This window comes from Zootoca vivipara, chromosome 2 (genome assembly GCF_963506605.1).
Source record: "Zootoca vivipara chromosome 2, rZooViv1.1, whole genome shotgun sequence".
In the NCBI taxonomy this organism is placed as follows: Eukaryota; Metazoa; Chordata; class Lepidosauria; order Squamata; family Lacertidae; genus Zootoca; species Zootoca vivipara.
The window spans coordinates 51903942-51916673 of NC_083277.1; the positions used below are offsets into that span (position 1 = coordinate 51903942).

The following is a 12732-nucleotide window of genomic DNA, read 5'->3' on the forward strand; positions in this document are numbered from 1 at the left end:
CACTGCTGCTATATCCCAGAGATGACTTCTCAACTAACTGCTGCTACATCCCAGAGATGACTTCTGTGTGCCAGACACACCTCAATGTCCAATACGTGGGACGCACTACCTCGGAGAGTTTGGTGGTGGACTAACCAGCAAGAAGTTCTAAAACAGCAGCGGCAGCTACAAGGACAATCTCTCTCCCCCCCCCTCCTTTGTTTTTTATCTACAGGAAATCACTCGAGCGAACAGCGTGTAGCCTTGCGGAGCCTGACACGATGGTTCCAGCCTGACGCTAGCGAGTCCCTGAGTGAATCCTTGAAGGAAGGGAGACGAGACCCTCTTCATTCCTAGGTGGTGAGGTATCCATTCCAACTGGTGAGTGTGCCTGAGGTGACCCCCTGGATCCACACCCTGCTGTGCCTAATCAGAAGTGGGTACCCAGCGCACGGTGCACCAGTTTCCCCTTGCAGCGTCTGACCGGCAAAAGACGCCCAGCGCATGGGAAACCGAAGTAGCCCCTGCTGTGACACTCCGGACGCTGTCACTCGACGCACGGGTTGAGGAATGTCCATCTTATGCAGCACCAAACATCAAGGAGACAAGGAGACGCAGTAAATCTTAGACCCTTATATATGTATGTATGAATGTATATTTGTATGGGAGGCATCAATTGAGTGGGACCCACAGTAGAAGTCTACCTGCCCCCAAAGCAGTATCCTTAATTTGGAAGGAAGGGCAGTGTACCTGCCTCACTTGAGCGAACAGACCCAAAACAGTTTCAGAAATTGAACCATGGGGTGGGTTCCAGCAACTCCCTAGGTCATACAGATATGGGGAGGGTTCCAGCAACTCCCTAGGTGATACAGGGCTATAGCTGGGTTGGGGATGTAACTGGAAGAGCTGGCCAGGTGCACCCCTCAGTTCTGGCTTTGGAAATGATGGGAGAAGCTTCTGGTAGCCCACTGATATCTAATGCAAGCCTCTCCTGATTCTGGCAAACTGGAACAATAGCCATTCTTTCTGTAGCCAAATGCTCAGCTAGGACAAACCTCCAATTGTTATATATATATATATATATATATATATATTCCTGGCCTTTAGAACTGTGTAGGAACTTTTGAAACCCACTGATTTGCATTGAAGCCCAGTACTGAGCTGAGAGAGAACTGTGTATTTTCCTGCTGACATAAAGTTTTGGAAACAGTGGCTAAAGCCCCTTGGCTTTTAGATTTCCAGCAACTATAGTATCCTAGTATCTCTGAAGACTAGTGTGGCCATTATAGATTCATGGCCCACCTGAGAGAAAGAACCCTTTGTTGCCAAAATCTGTATTGCGATTTTTTTTTGTTGTGCCTCAAATGGAAATGCAATGTAGTAGAAAGTGGCACTTGTGCTTCGACAAAAATGATGTTTGTATAATGCAAATATGTGTTCCCAGTTAGGTCTAACACGAAGGCTAAAAACTTCAACAGAAAATGCTTAGGAGTTATGGAAATAGATTAATCAAAAGCTGAACCAGGCTTAAATTCAGCAAGCATTTTTACTCTGCTTTATAGCATCAAGCTGAAGCAGGAAAAAAAAAAAACTTTCATGGTTATTTTACACTGACAGTTCTGCAGACTGAATGCCTTAATCTACAGGCTCTCAGAGTTTGTGTATAGCCCTATGAATTAGCTGATGGTGTCTATCCTAACAATGAATTATCCTTTCCCCCTTAGGAAAGTTTCCAACCCCATGTGTATGTGTGGTAGCATTTTTAAGAAACTGCTTAGTAATGCACGTTATTCACAAGTTTTAGAAACACTAGCTTGTATACCTTAAGTTAAGAAGTTTCAAAATGAAGGTCTGAATGTGCCAGGTAACAAAATGTAGGTCTGTTTGTGAAATATTTTGCTATTTGATTTAAGAAAGTAATGCACTAATGTCTTTAATGACTGCTAGTTCCTAGCACCTTCTTAGTTCTGGTGACCCTAAGAAACATTTAACAGCCTTGGTCAGGTATTTTAACTGTTCAGTAGAAAAGGCAGCCCCCACCCCGAAGTTCTCTATCTGCCTTGCACTGTTTCCCTGGAAGTCAAAAACCTAACATTTGAGCAAGCTTCCAGTTAGCCTTCTTCTGCCCTACATACCTCTTTGCAGCCCAGCAATCTTCTGAGGGCTCTGAACTAGCATCTGTATACAACCAGAGTAAACGTGTTGAGAGTGATGTTAAAAACATTAAGAAGCAGGCTGATTTGTACCACAAGGTTAGCCTAGACGGTGCAGGTCTGCCCAGTGTATGGAGTTAGATTAGTTCTTGGCTCCCAGGTTGGTCATAGTTAAAAGAGATTCTGCTCATAATATTAATTTTCTTTCTTATTGTCTTAGCCCTATGCAGAACCTTGGTCTGTATAAAGCTTCTGGTAGCCCTTCTGAGACAAGCTGAATAACAAGCTGGGAAAAGTCAGCAGAAGCTTCCTCACTTATTTTGCTCTCTGTTGCCCATCCTTTGGCCTAACATTGGAGCATGGGAAGCTGCTGGCTCCTCTGTAGAATCCTAGAGTTGGAAGAGACCACAAGGGCCATCCAGTCCAACCCCCTGCCAAGCAGGAAACACCAGGAAACACTGTAGTGCGATGGGTCAATCAAATGGAGATGCAGAAACACACCTGTTCTTCATCTCCATATTGAAGAGGAGGGAATATAGGGTGGCAATGACCAGGGCCAGAATAATCCTGGTCAGGCCATAAGAGCAAGAGGAACTCCATTTTGTATATTCAATTCTAAATCTCTCTGCCTCTGATAGAAAGCAAACAGGCACAGCATGTTTGCACATCTAATGCAAAGATCTAACCACACACAGCACTTCTAAGAAATTCTAGCATAAACCACAAGAGCAAGAGGATGTAGCCCACCGCAAATTATAAGTAGAGCACAACCACAATTGTGCCTGTAATATTCCACATAGACACGTGTATGAAGGTACCAGGTACATAACGCCACCTAGTAGAGTTGGGCGGGTGACTTTGCATCTTGGGGTGCTCTCTCTTGATTGGTTGATGAAGTACTGCAGAAAGGCTGATCTTCACTTCACTCTGTCAAAAAGGTATAAAAGCACTCTGTGTATGCCCATGGGTCGGGCAGAATGAGAAACTCATTCTCACTGCCACCATTTATTGCAATAAATGTTTTAATAAATCTGTTTTATAATATGTACAACTGCCTGAGATTTCGTCTGGTCAATTTGGGAAGCCAATCATCCATATTACATTTCTGGTGACCTTACACTAGTAGCTGCCACACTGTACCTCTAAGTGTGACTGGATCAACTGATCACTCCTGATGCAGAGATGCAGCTGGCTCACCCACCCTCAGGTGGTTGCCCAATGCCCATGGTTGTTTCCTACTGGAGGCACACTCAGAATAGCAACTCAAGTGGAAATGCTTACTTGTGGTGTGCAAAATGTCTCAGGTTCAGTCCCTGCAAGCGGGGCTAGGAAAGACTCCTCTGAAACCACGGAGGGCTCCTTCCAGTCAATGTAGACAATATTCAGCTAGATGATGATGATGATCATTTTCTTATTTATACCCTGCCCATCTGGCTGGGTTTCCTCGGCCACTCTGGGCGGCTTGCAACATATATAAATAAAGCATAGTAAAATATTGAACATTAAAAACTTCCTGATACAGGACTGCCTTCAGATATCTTCTAAACATTACATAGTTCAATGGCCAACTGCCTGGCTTAGTAAAGCAGCTTCCTGTGTGTAGTTAATATTTTAATGTGCTAAAACTACATATTTTCATATCTAAGGCAAAGTATTTCTCCCATTTTAATTCAGAAAATAAGTGGAGCCTCAGCGGTTAGAAGTTTAGGAAACACTAATTTAAAATTTTTAAAATAAGGACCTGAGTATTAGTTGTTGTTTTTAAGCATAATTGTTATAAATTAATGTGTAATTGTTATAAATTTGTCATGGGGGAAACCTACCCCCACATCTAAGTAATACAGTAGTTCCTTTGAGTAAATTACATCTTCCCAGATTTCAAGCCCAAATACTGTATCTCACTACTGGGAAAATATTATCTCCTCACCCGTTTTAGTTCATTGCTGTTAAGGCAGGGTGGCGTGGAGTCCTGCAACCGAAGCATCACTGAAGTTGCTGCTTCTATGTCCAGGCCAATTATTATTATTTATTTCTGTATTTATCTAGTTTCAGTAGTGGTTGTCCTGGTGCTGTACCCCTGCAACAGGGCAGTGCTTCTGCCCCCTTTTAACAAGCAATATGCCAAAGACCAGGAAGTGCTCGTTTTTCTTCTCCTAACCATGACATGACATTTCAAGAGTGTTCTGTTTGTTGCTGTTGTTTTTCAAACTGTGAAGGCCTTGTGCCAGCTCTCTTTCTGTTAAATGGAGGAGCACTAGTATGGTTACAATTAAGAAAAGAAAGCCACTTTTTAAGAAGGCCCCTTAGAGGAAAAAAGTATATTGTGGCAGTTAACTTCATGAAAGTGCTAACTTGCTGAGCCAGCACAAAACAGAGTAGGCTGACCCCCTCAAAGGTATGTCGATTTTGCTCGTGTCTTGGTTTTTTATTGCCATTTCACCTTCATAATTAGGAGACAGCATCTGCTCAGTCACTGATCACCAAACCTTATTCGCTGGTGCCATCCCACTATGTTGCAGCCATCCATGTGTGGTAGTCGCAGCCAATCAGGAAAGATCTTGCTGTGAGAGGTTAGATTGGGCACATAAAGAATAGCTTTGGGGGCCAGATTTTGCACAACAAAAGACTGCAGTAGCCTCTTGCCAGAATGCTGAGGGCAGCCCTTAATTAACACCCTCATTTACATAAGTATCTTTATATAGCTTGGATACCCAGGCTCATTATAATTGCTTGTGCTTGCATTTAACCTGACAGCTGAATAGAAATTGTGAGAGGAGATCACCCAGGAAAAAAGGGACAACCAGACAATTAAACAAAAAGACTCCTGCAGCCATTTTCTGAATTTATTTTAATTAGTAAAAAAGCTGAAACCAAATACCTTGCATTGATTCTATTCTGAAGTTTTGTTTTTTAAAGAATCCTTTATGGTTTATGCGATGGTAAGATAACCAGGGGTGGGTTTTTTTGGTAAAGGTCTATTTGTTTTGTCTTTCATTAGATCTGGGTATAATTTGATTCCATTATGTTGTGGGATCCATTTTATTGTGGAAAGTATTTCTTTCTCATTTAATATTGTAACAATATAATTACTGGCTTATGGCCAAAGCTTAAATAGTCTAGATCCAACATGCAGCACAATCCTAACCCTATGATGTTGATGGGTGGGTACAATGAGGCAAATATAAATATAGCTTATTTACAGTCCACCAACCACAAATTTAAAAAATTTCAGAATATAAAATACATCAGAAATGTATTAAAAGAGAAGGGAAGAGAACAGCAGCTGGTGGGACTGGAGATTTTTCTTCAGTGGAGCTTCAGCTGTGCCGTAGTGGGAGGAAAGGTCTCCCATTGGCAGTAGCAAGCAGAAAGGCCAAAAGTGAAGTACATCGGGCACCTGGTGCCAATGGCTTTGGATCCCTTAGATCCAAGGCCTCATGGATTCTCCAAGCCCCCCCCCCCACTTGAGCCACCTCAGCTATGCCAGTCTGGAGGTGACATAGCAATACCATCAACAGAATCGCCCCTACCTGCCCAAGCCAGCATGAGCCAGCAGCAGGGCTTGGGATGTGCCAGTGAAACCACTGCTTCACTCTTTTCCAAACCAAACTACCGGTAGGATTGCTCTATGAAACAGGCTTAAGCTAATTGATTTCAACAGGCTTAAGTATCTCTCACTCCAAATTGGATGCATGTCAGCCATGCATTTTGACAGATTAATATGATTGTTAGGAGAAATCTGGTTGACCACTGATGGAGTCAAATGGATTAGATGATTCAGAATGGGCAGCTCTTTAATAGATGAATGGGGTATACAGGTCATACCAAGGATAAAGCTTTGAAGTGTGAGATGATTTTCAGTTGGGTTAGCATTTATAAAGTGAGCTTGAGCCACAGTGAATCTCCAAAGTTTTAGTCCTGGTTGGGGGAACCTTTTTCAGGCAGATTACGTCCATATTCTGCATTATTACAGTTTAAGTTTACAATGCCCGTGGTTCCCTTTCCAAAATCTTTTTCAGGTCTGGAGAGGAGAATCTCTATAAGTGTATTATCACATCTTTGATTAACTAGCCCCCATCCACCTGAGATCTGATGTGGACAGTTCTGAGTTGAGTTCATGGCTTCCAAGTTTCAACAGACCCCTTCATTATGCAATTCAAGCACTAAACATGATTTGTAGCATGTACACGAGCCTTTTCATTGCTTCCTCTGATTAGTAAGTTGCCCTGAAAATTGGAAGTTCTGGGATACAGAGCTATTATTAATAATTTGTTTCCTCTTTATGATGTGAAGGACAGCCTCACGATTCCTTCCTACCCCTCCTCTAGGACAGGGGTTCCCAACAAAAATTTCTCGAGGACCCCTCATCGAGCCGCTATTGTGACAAGGACCCCCATTAATTCATAATCCTAAAATTAAAAAGTGAGAGCCAAATTAAGAGTCTTTTTATATTTTATATTTATACGTTTTTTACAGTTCTTCTTCTTCATCTGTAGGCCTTTGTCGTTTTAACGAACCACTTTTTAACCAACGGTCCATTTTTAACTACGCGAACTGTAGCTTCCGCGAAAAACAACGCTTTGTTTACAAACACTACTGTTTTGCAAAGAGGCAGTGCACGCCAGGGAGGAGGGAGGGGAATGGAGAAGACAGGGTACCTGCGCAGTAGCGCACAAATGAAGCCGACGTGCACAAAGCATCTTGGGGAGGTGAGCGTTAGTAGAATGCGCGCGCTGCCGCTTTGCAAAACAGTAGTGTTTGTAAAGCGCCACCTAACGGCATACAGCAGAACTACTTGCCTCTATCTAATTCTAGTTTTGCGCTAGACTCTGCTCATGCAGGAAAAGGCCAAAACAAAAAATCTGTTATCATACGAAATATATTTAATATATTTTTTATTCTAATAGCATCTTGCGGACCCCTCTGGCATAGCTCGCGGACCCCTGGGGGTCCCCGGACCACCTGTTGGGAACCACTGCTCTAGGAGATCAAAGAGCAGAATGGATAAAGTCAAGAAGGAACTGACAGAGTCATTGGGAAGGAGTCCCTATCCCCCTTACTCCAGTAGCCAGGGTTCAGAGAGCCTTCCGGGAACCAGCAAAACCTCATCGGGCGGTAAGAAGTACCCACCGATAAAAGAAAGGGGATTTTACTCAGATGTCCTTACACCAGGAGCTTTAGATCTCTTGGGGGTAAGTGAATAGAACCTCTGTCTATCATTGGTCTGTAGACAGTTGAAATATAAATGACACAAACTGGCGTTAGAACGAGAGATAGATAAATGTATTTTAAGAAAATACTCTTTTCTGTTTCTGCCCCATCTCTGCTCTTTCTTTCCTCTAAAGCTGTTTTTCATGTCATAGGAAGGTAGCAATATTATTTTTATTTATTTCTCCTCAATACATTTTAGAGCTTTTGAGGAGTTGGGTAATTTTCATGAAAATAGCAAGTCCTTTTCTGTAGTATCTCAAGTGTTTTTAGGAAGTGAAATGGCTTTCCCTTAATGGTACCCCTCATGCTTCAATTTACTGGCTTTTTCAAAAGGTAAAGAGTTTCAATTTCTTTCTTTCTCTTCTAGAACAGGAAAAGAGGGTTGAGACTTGTAGAAAAATGAGTGGAGATTGGTTTATTTCAGGCCTGTCCAACCCGTCGACTGCTCACCCCTTCCCCATAAAAGCTCAGCAACTTTGGTCCTCCCCCCCCCCCAAAGCTCAACAACTCTGGTCAATCCAATGGGTAGATCACTGCCAGTTTATTTAGCGTTCGATCACAGCATCTTGGAAGTTGGACACCCCTGGTTTATGTTATCAAGGATGAGGGAACGAATTCCACTCGATGATTACTGGAGGCTTCTCCAGATTTATTATGTTTCCTAACCTTTAACTACTAACACGTTTTCTCTTCAGCTGTAGAGGCTGGGAATGTGTTTGTCTTTTAATTAATGTTGAGAATCTCAGGGAATTGCACAAGCCACTGGATGTACCATGAGATGTCATATCTCATTCTTTGCAGTCTGATTCCTATTTTGAAAACTAGCTCACCAGATCATAGCTTGCTTTTTTCTTTTCTCTCTCTCTGTATATGACCAAATCTTGTTTGCTCATAGAATTCTATACATGTTTCTGTACTGTCTCTTTGTAATCCTTATTATATCAAACTTCAGGATGTGAATGCAGGTCCGAATGTATACAGGGACTTACTGAAACAGTCAGAGCATGAGGATCACACGCCAAAAGGTAAGCACACAGAAAAGGCTGTTATCATCACTTTCCTCCCTAGGAAATTGGAAGAAAATTGAGCTCCTGTAACTGGGGGGAAATGTGAAATTTGGAGACTGTGATTGATCATTGAGAGTGCCAAAAGGAACAGAACAGTCAAGCGAAGTCAGGGCAGAATAAATATCTCTGGATTTACAGACAAGTGGACTGTAGCAGCTGTGCCCCAGTCAAGTGGGTGGGAGCCATGCTGAAGGGATCAGAAAATTGAGAAGACCCAATAGCTGGGCTTGTTCAAGGAGCTTGAAAATGAAAGGGAGGGGAGAACGTCTTTTGTTTGGGGGGATATGGGAGATAGTACATCTACCCTATGAGGTAATTTAGGCTGAGAGAAAGTGATTGACCCAAGGTCACCCTGTGAGCTTAGGATCATAGGAAGCTGCTTCATACCGAGTCAGACCAGGAGTCCATCTAATTGAGAATTGCTCATACTGCCTAACAGCAGCTCTCTAAGGCTCCAGGTGCGAGTCTTCCCAGCCGTACCTAGAGATGCTCTCCCGCTGAGATACGTCCTAGATCAGGGGTCTGCAACCTTTAAGACAAAAAGAGCCACTTGGACCCGCTTCTGAAGGAAAAAAAAAACAGGAAGCCGCAAAACCATTGCGACATTTAAAACAAATATAACACTGCATATATTGTTTCTTAACTTAATGCTATATATACAGGATCGTGCAGTCAGCTGTCAATCTGAAGAAAAAAAGGACTTTCACTTAACAGTTCTTGTGCTCAGGTCTTGCTTGTGGGTTTCCCACAGGCGTCTGGCTGGCCACTGTGAGAACAGGATGCTGGACTAGATGGGCCATTGGCCTGATGCAGCAGCCTCTAAAGAACACACTGTTCTCCACTCCCAGCCTAGTTCCCTGACTCCATTTCTAAAACTGTCCAAAGGGGTAGCGGCTTCCTAGCATGCCTAGATGTAAGCCCCTCATCCTATACAGGCTGCCACCCCTGCTTGCTCCACTCGCCATCCCCTTTGCCAACCCTATTTCCCCCACAGCTCACCAAACCCTGCCCCCTTTACACCTAACGGTCCTAACCGAAACCCACCTCTCTTTGCACCTCACCCAGCCCCTCACCCATCTCCCTGCCTGAAGTCCCTCCCCTCCCTGCTTGGCCCAAGCCCCATGCCTTTTCAAAAGAGGGGGGAAGTACTTCAGAAAGCAGTTTGCCAGACAGCTGTTTTCATATGAAATTAAGGTTGCAAACTTCTTTCACCACCCCTGCTCCTTTGAGCAACAGTCTGGCCTGGCAGAAATTAACAATCAATACTGTAGAGGTGTTGTTGTTTTTTCACAGCACAGAGATAGCTTATGATTCATTTCCTCTGTATGTCGGGTGCAGGAATTGTTTAATAATAAGAACCAGTTGCTCTTTACAGTTTGATGGGTCAGTGCGTCTGGCTGTTAACCACAAGGCTGGTGGTTCGAGCCTACCCAGGGATGGCTCACAGCTGTGGGCAGGATTCCTGCATTGCAGGGGGTTGGGCTAGATGACCCTCGGGACCCTTCCCATTCTACAATTCTATGATTGTATGAAATAATCCTTTAACCAAATATTAAGTGATGCTTTATTGCATTCTCTGGATTTTTAATACAGCTGTTCCATGCTCAAAACTAATCCAGTTACAGAGCAGGAAAAAAGGCATGGAAGAGCATTCCCTTTTCCAAAGGGAAGGAGGGGGGAAAGGCAGAGCGGGCGAAGAGGGCGGGGCACACACACAAACCACAGGGGAGCAAGTAGAGGTGGGGAAGTGTAGAACGCTGGCTGTGTAAAGCAGCCTTTGTCAACCTGGTGCCCTCCAAGAGACTTTGAATCAGCACCAATCAGCAAGAGATTTACTGTATTGAAGTATGTATTGAAGGGGGAGAGAGCTGATATTGCAGCTATAGAACAGAAGCAAGCAAAAAAGGGGGGTGAATGAAAGAACAGTGCTCAAGAATGTGAAGGGTAGGTTTATATTGTAGCAGAGCAGAAAGAAGAACTTATTCAAGCTCCAGTTCTGACATGCAAGGAAAGGGGGCAGGGGAACAAACAGTCTCTCTCTCTCTCTCTCTCTCTCTCTCTCTCTCTCTCTCTCTGTGTGTGTGTGTGGGGGGGGGGCAAAGGGGGGCAGAGAGAAGAAGGATGCAATGAGGATGGGGGGGGGGATAGATGAAAAGGAGGACCAGTTTGAGAGGGAAACACCGTGAGGGGGGGAGTGAAGCGAAAACTGAAAATCCTAAAAGGAATTTGGGGGGAGGAGGAGTGTGGGGAAAGAGAGAGAAGCATGGGGAAAGGGGTGGAAAGAGAAAATAAAAGAGAAAAGTCACTATCAGGTTTGGATTGGAAAACAGCCTTGCATCCTGTGGAATACACTTCAAATGGTAGATCTTGTTAAAGGAAACCACTTTTTTATCATTCAAACAAAAGGTCAAAACACCCCAACATTTAATTGTTATTTCCTCCGTCCTGTCATCAAAAGGGGGCAGGAAAAAGGACCTTATACATTTTATGAATGAGTAACAGATGGGACTCTAAGACTGAGGAAACCCCTTTTTCAGCTCCTGACTTCAAAGGTGCTATGTGTTTACACTTTCAATTGACACTCTCAATTGGGAGAGATCAGATAAGACAATAGGTGTGCATTCCAAACCCGCTGATGTTACAATGGACTGATCAACGAAAAGCAGCCAGCAAGGAGGCTTTACTTTAACAATTAATATAAAATTGAGATTTTAACCGATTCACAAAATTCCAGTGCCAGCTCCCCTCTGCTACACAGAACTCATAAATAAAGCGAACCAAGAGCACTCGACCACCCTCCTACCCCTCTTTCCCCCCTAGGAAAGAGACGAGCCCCCACCCCTTACACACCTCTCCCGCTCGCCCCACCTCCGCCTCCCGAGGAGGCGGCAGCAGCAGCAACAACAACACCATTTCAGCGGCTCCTCAAAAGCTGCCCTTTCTCGCAGCCGCGCCCGCCTCTCTCTTTCCCAGCAAGCGTGTCTCTTTAACCCTATCAGGGCTGGGCTATCCGTGCCTCCGTCACCCAACTCTTCCAGCCTCGGCAAGTCCACCATTTCGGAGCCGGCGAGTAGGAAGCCCCGATAGGGTTAAAGAGGCTGCGTGAGCCAGGCAGGGGCAGAGAGCCACGGCAAAGCTGTAAAGGAGCCGCATGCGGCTCCGGAGCCTCAGGTTGCCGACCCCAGTCCTAGATGAATAAGTGAAGATTTGAGCATAGTGTGACACAGGAGGAGCCAACATTTCTCAGTGCGTGTTTAGCATTATGCATATATGCATAACAAACATTTTCACTTCTCCAAGATGGGATGGATGATAACTGTTCCCTCTTCACTTGTCCCTGGGTTTCATAACTGCTGATTTCACCATGAAACTGGCAAGAGTTACAAAATAACTTAGACTAAATACAAAGCACAGATGTTGTTGTTGTTTAGTTTAGTCGTGTCCGACTCTTCGTGACCCCATGGACCATAGCATGCCAGGCACTCCTGTCTTGCACTGCCTCCTGCAGTTTGGTCAAACTCATGTTGGTAGCTTCAAGAACACTGTCCAACCATCTCGTCCTCTGTCGTCCCCTTCTCTTAGTGCCCTCAATCTTTCCCAACATCAGGGTCTTTTCCAGGGAGTCTTCTCTTCTCATGAGGTGGCCAAAGTATTGGAGCCTCAGCTTCACGATCTGTCCTTCCAGTGAGCACTCAGGGCTGATTTCCAAAGCACAGATAAACAACATTAAACGGAAGATAAGTAAAATAGATAAACCCATTCCCATTACTTCAATGGAAGTGGAAAATGTGAAAGATCTCATGGATTTACAACAGAGGTCGGCAACCTAAGGCCCATGGGCCGGTTCTGACCCGAATGGGTTCTGGATCCAGCCCGCAGATGGTCCAGAAATCGCCGCATGGTTCTGATTCATATCATTCGGGAATTGCTTTTGCGCATGTCTGCAGGTCCGGAAATCGCTTTTGCGCATGCCCAGATGCCGAAAATCGCATCTGCGCAGGAGCGATTCCTGGCATCTGGGCATGAGCAAAAGCAATTTCCGGCACTGCGCCAGCCTGACCCACAGACGATCTCCGCTGGAGTGATCTGGCCCATGCCCGGTAAGCCTTGCCAACCTCTGATTTACACTATTGTTCTTTAATCTGGGTGGAAGAGAGGGAAATTTCCCAGAGCTGGGCCCCCAAGCATTGGAAATCACCACAGATTCTGTCCTTTGCAGGGTGGGAGCAGTTTTTGCAATGTGCTTGCAGCTTTCTCTGGGCAGATTCCACCAATCTGCTGTTTTCAGTGGCTTAGGCAGTGCCTTCGCTACTATAGTGGTC

General features: G+C 44.5%; 1 protein-coding gene across 3 annotated transcripts in view; it reads left to right on the top strand.

Moving 5' to 3' along the window:
* DNAH1 (dynein axonemal heavy chain 1) overlaps window positions 1-12732 on the top strand; it is a 132646-nt gene that overhangs the window by 10401 nt on the left and 109513 nt on the right. For all 3 annotated transcript variants that reach the window (XM_035106095.2, XM_035106094.2, XM_035106098.2), the window contains exons 2-3: window positions 7117-7324; window positions 8296-8368. In XM_035106095.2, the coding sequence (XP_034961986.1) occupies window positions 7133-7324; window positions 8296-8368 (265 nt within the window). In that variant the 5' untranslated portion in view covers window positions 7117-7132. The remainder of the gene's footprint in view (window positions 1-7116; window positions 7325-8295; window positions 8369-12732) is intronic.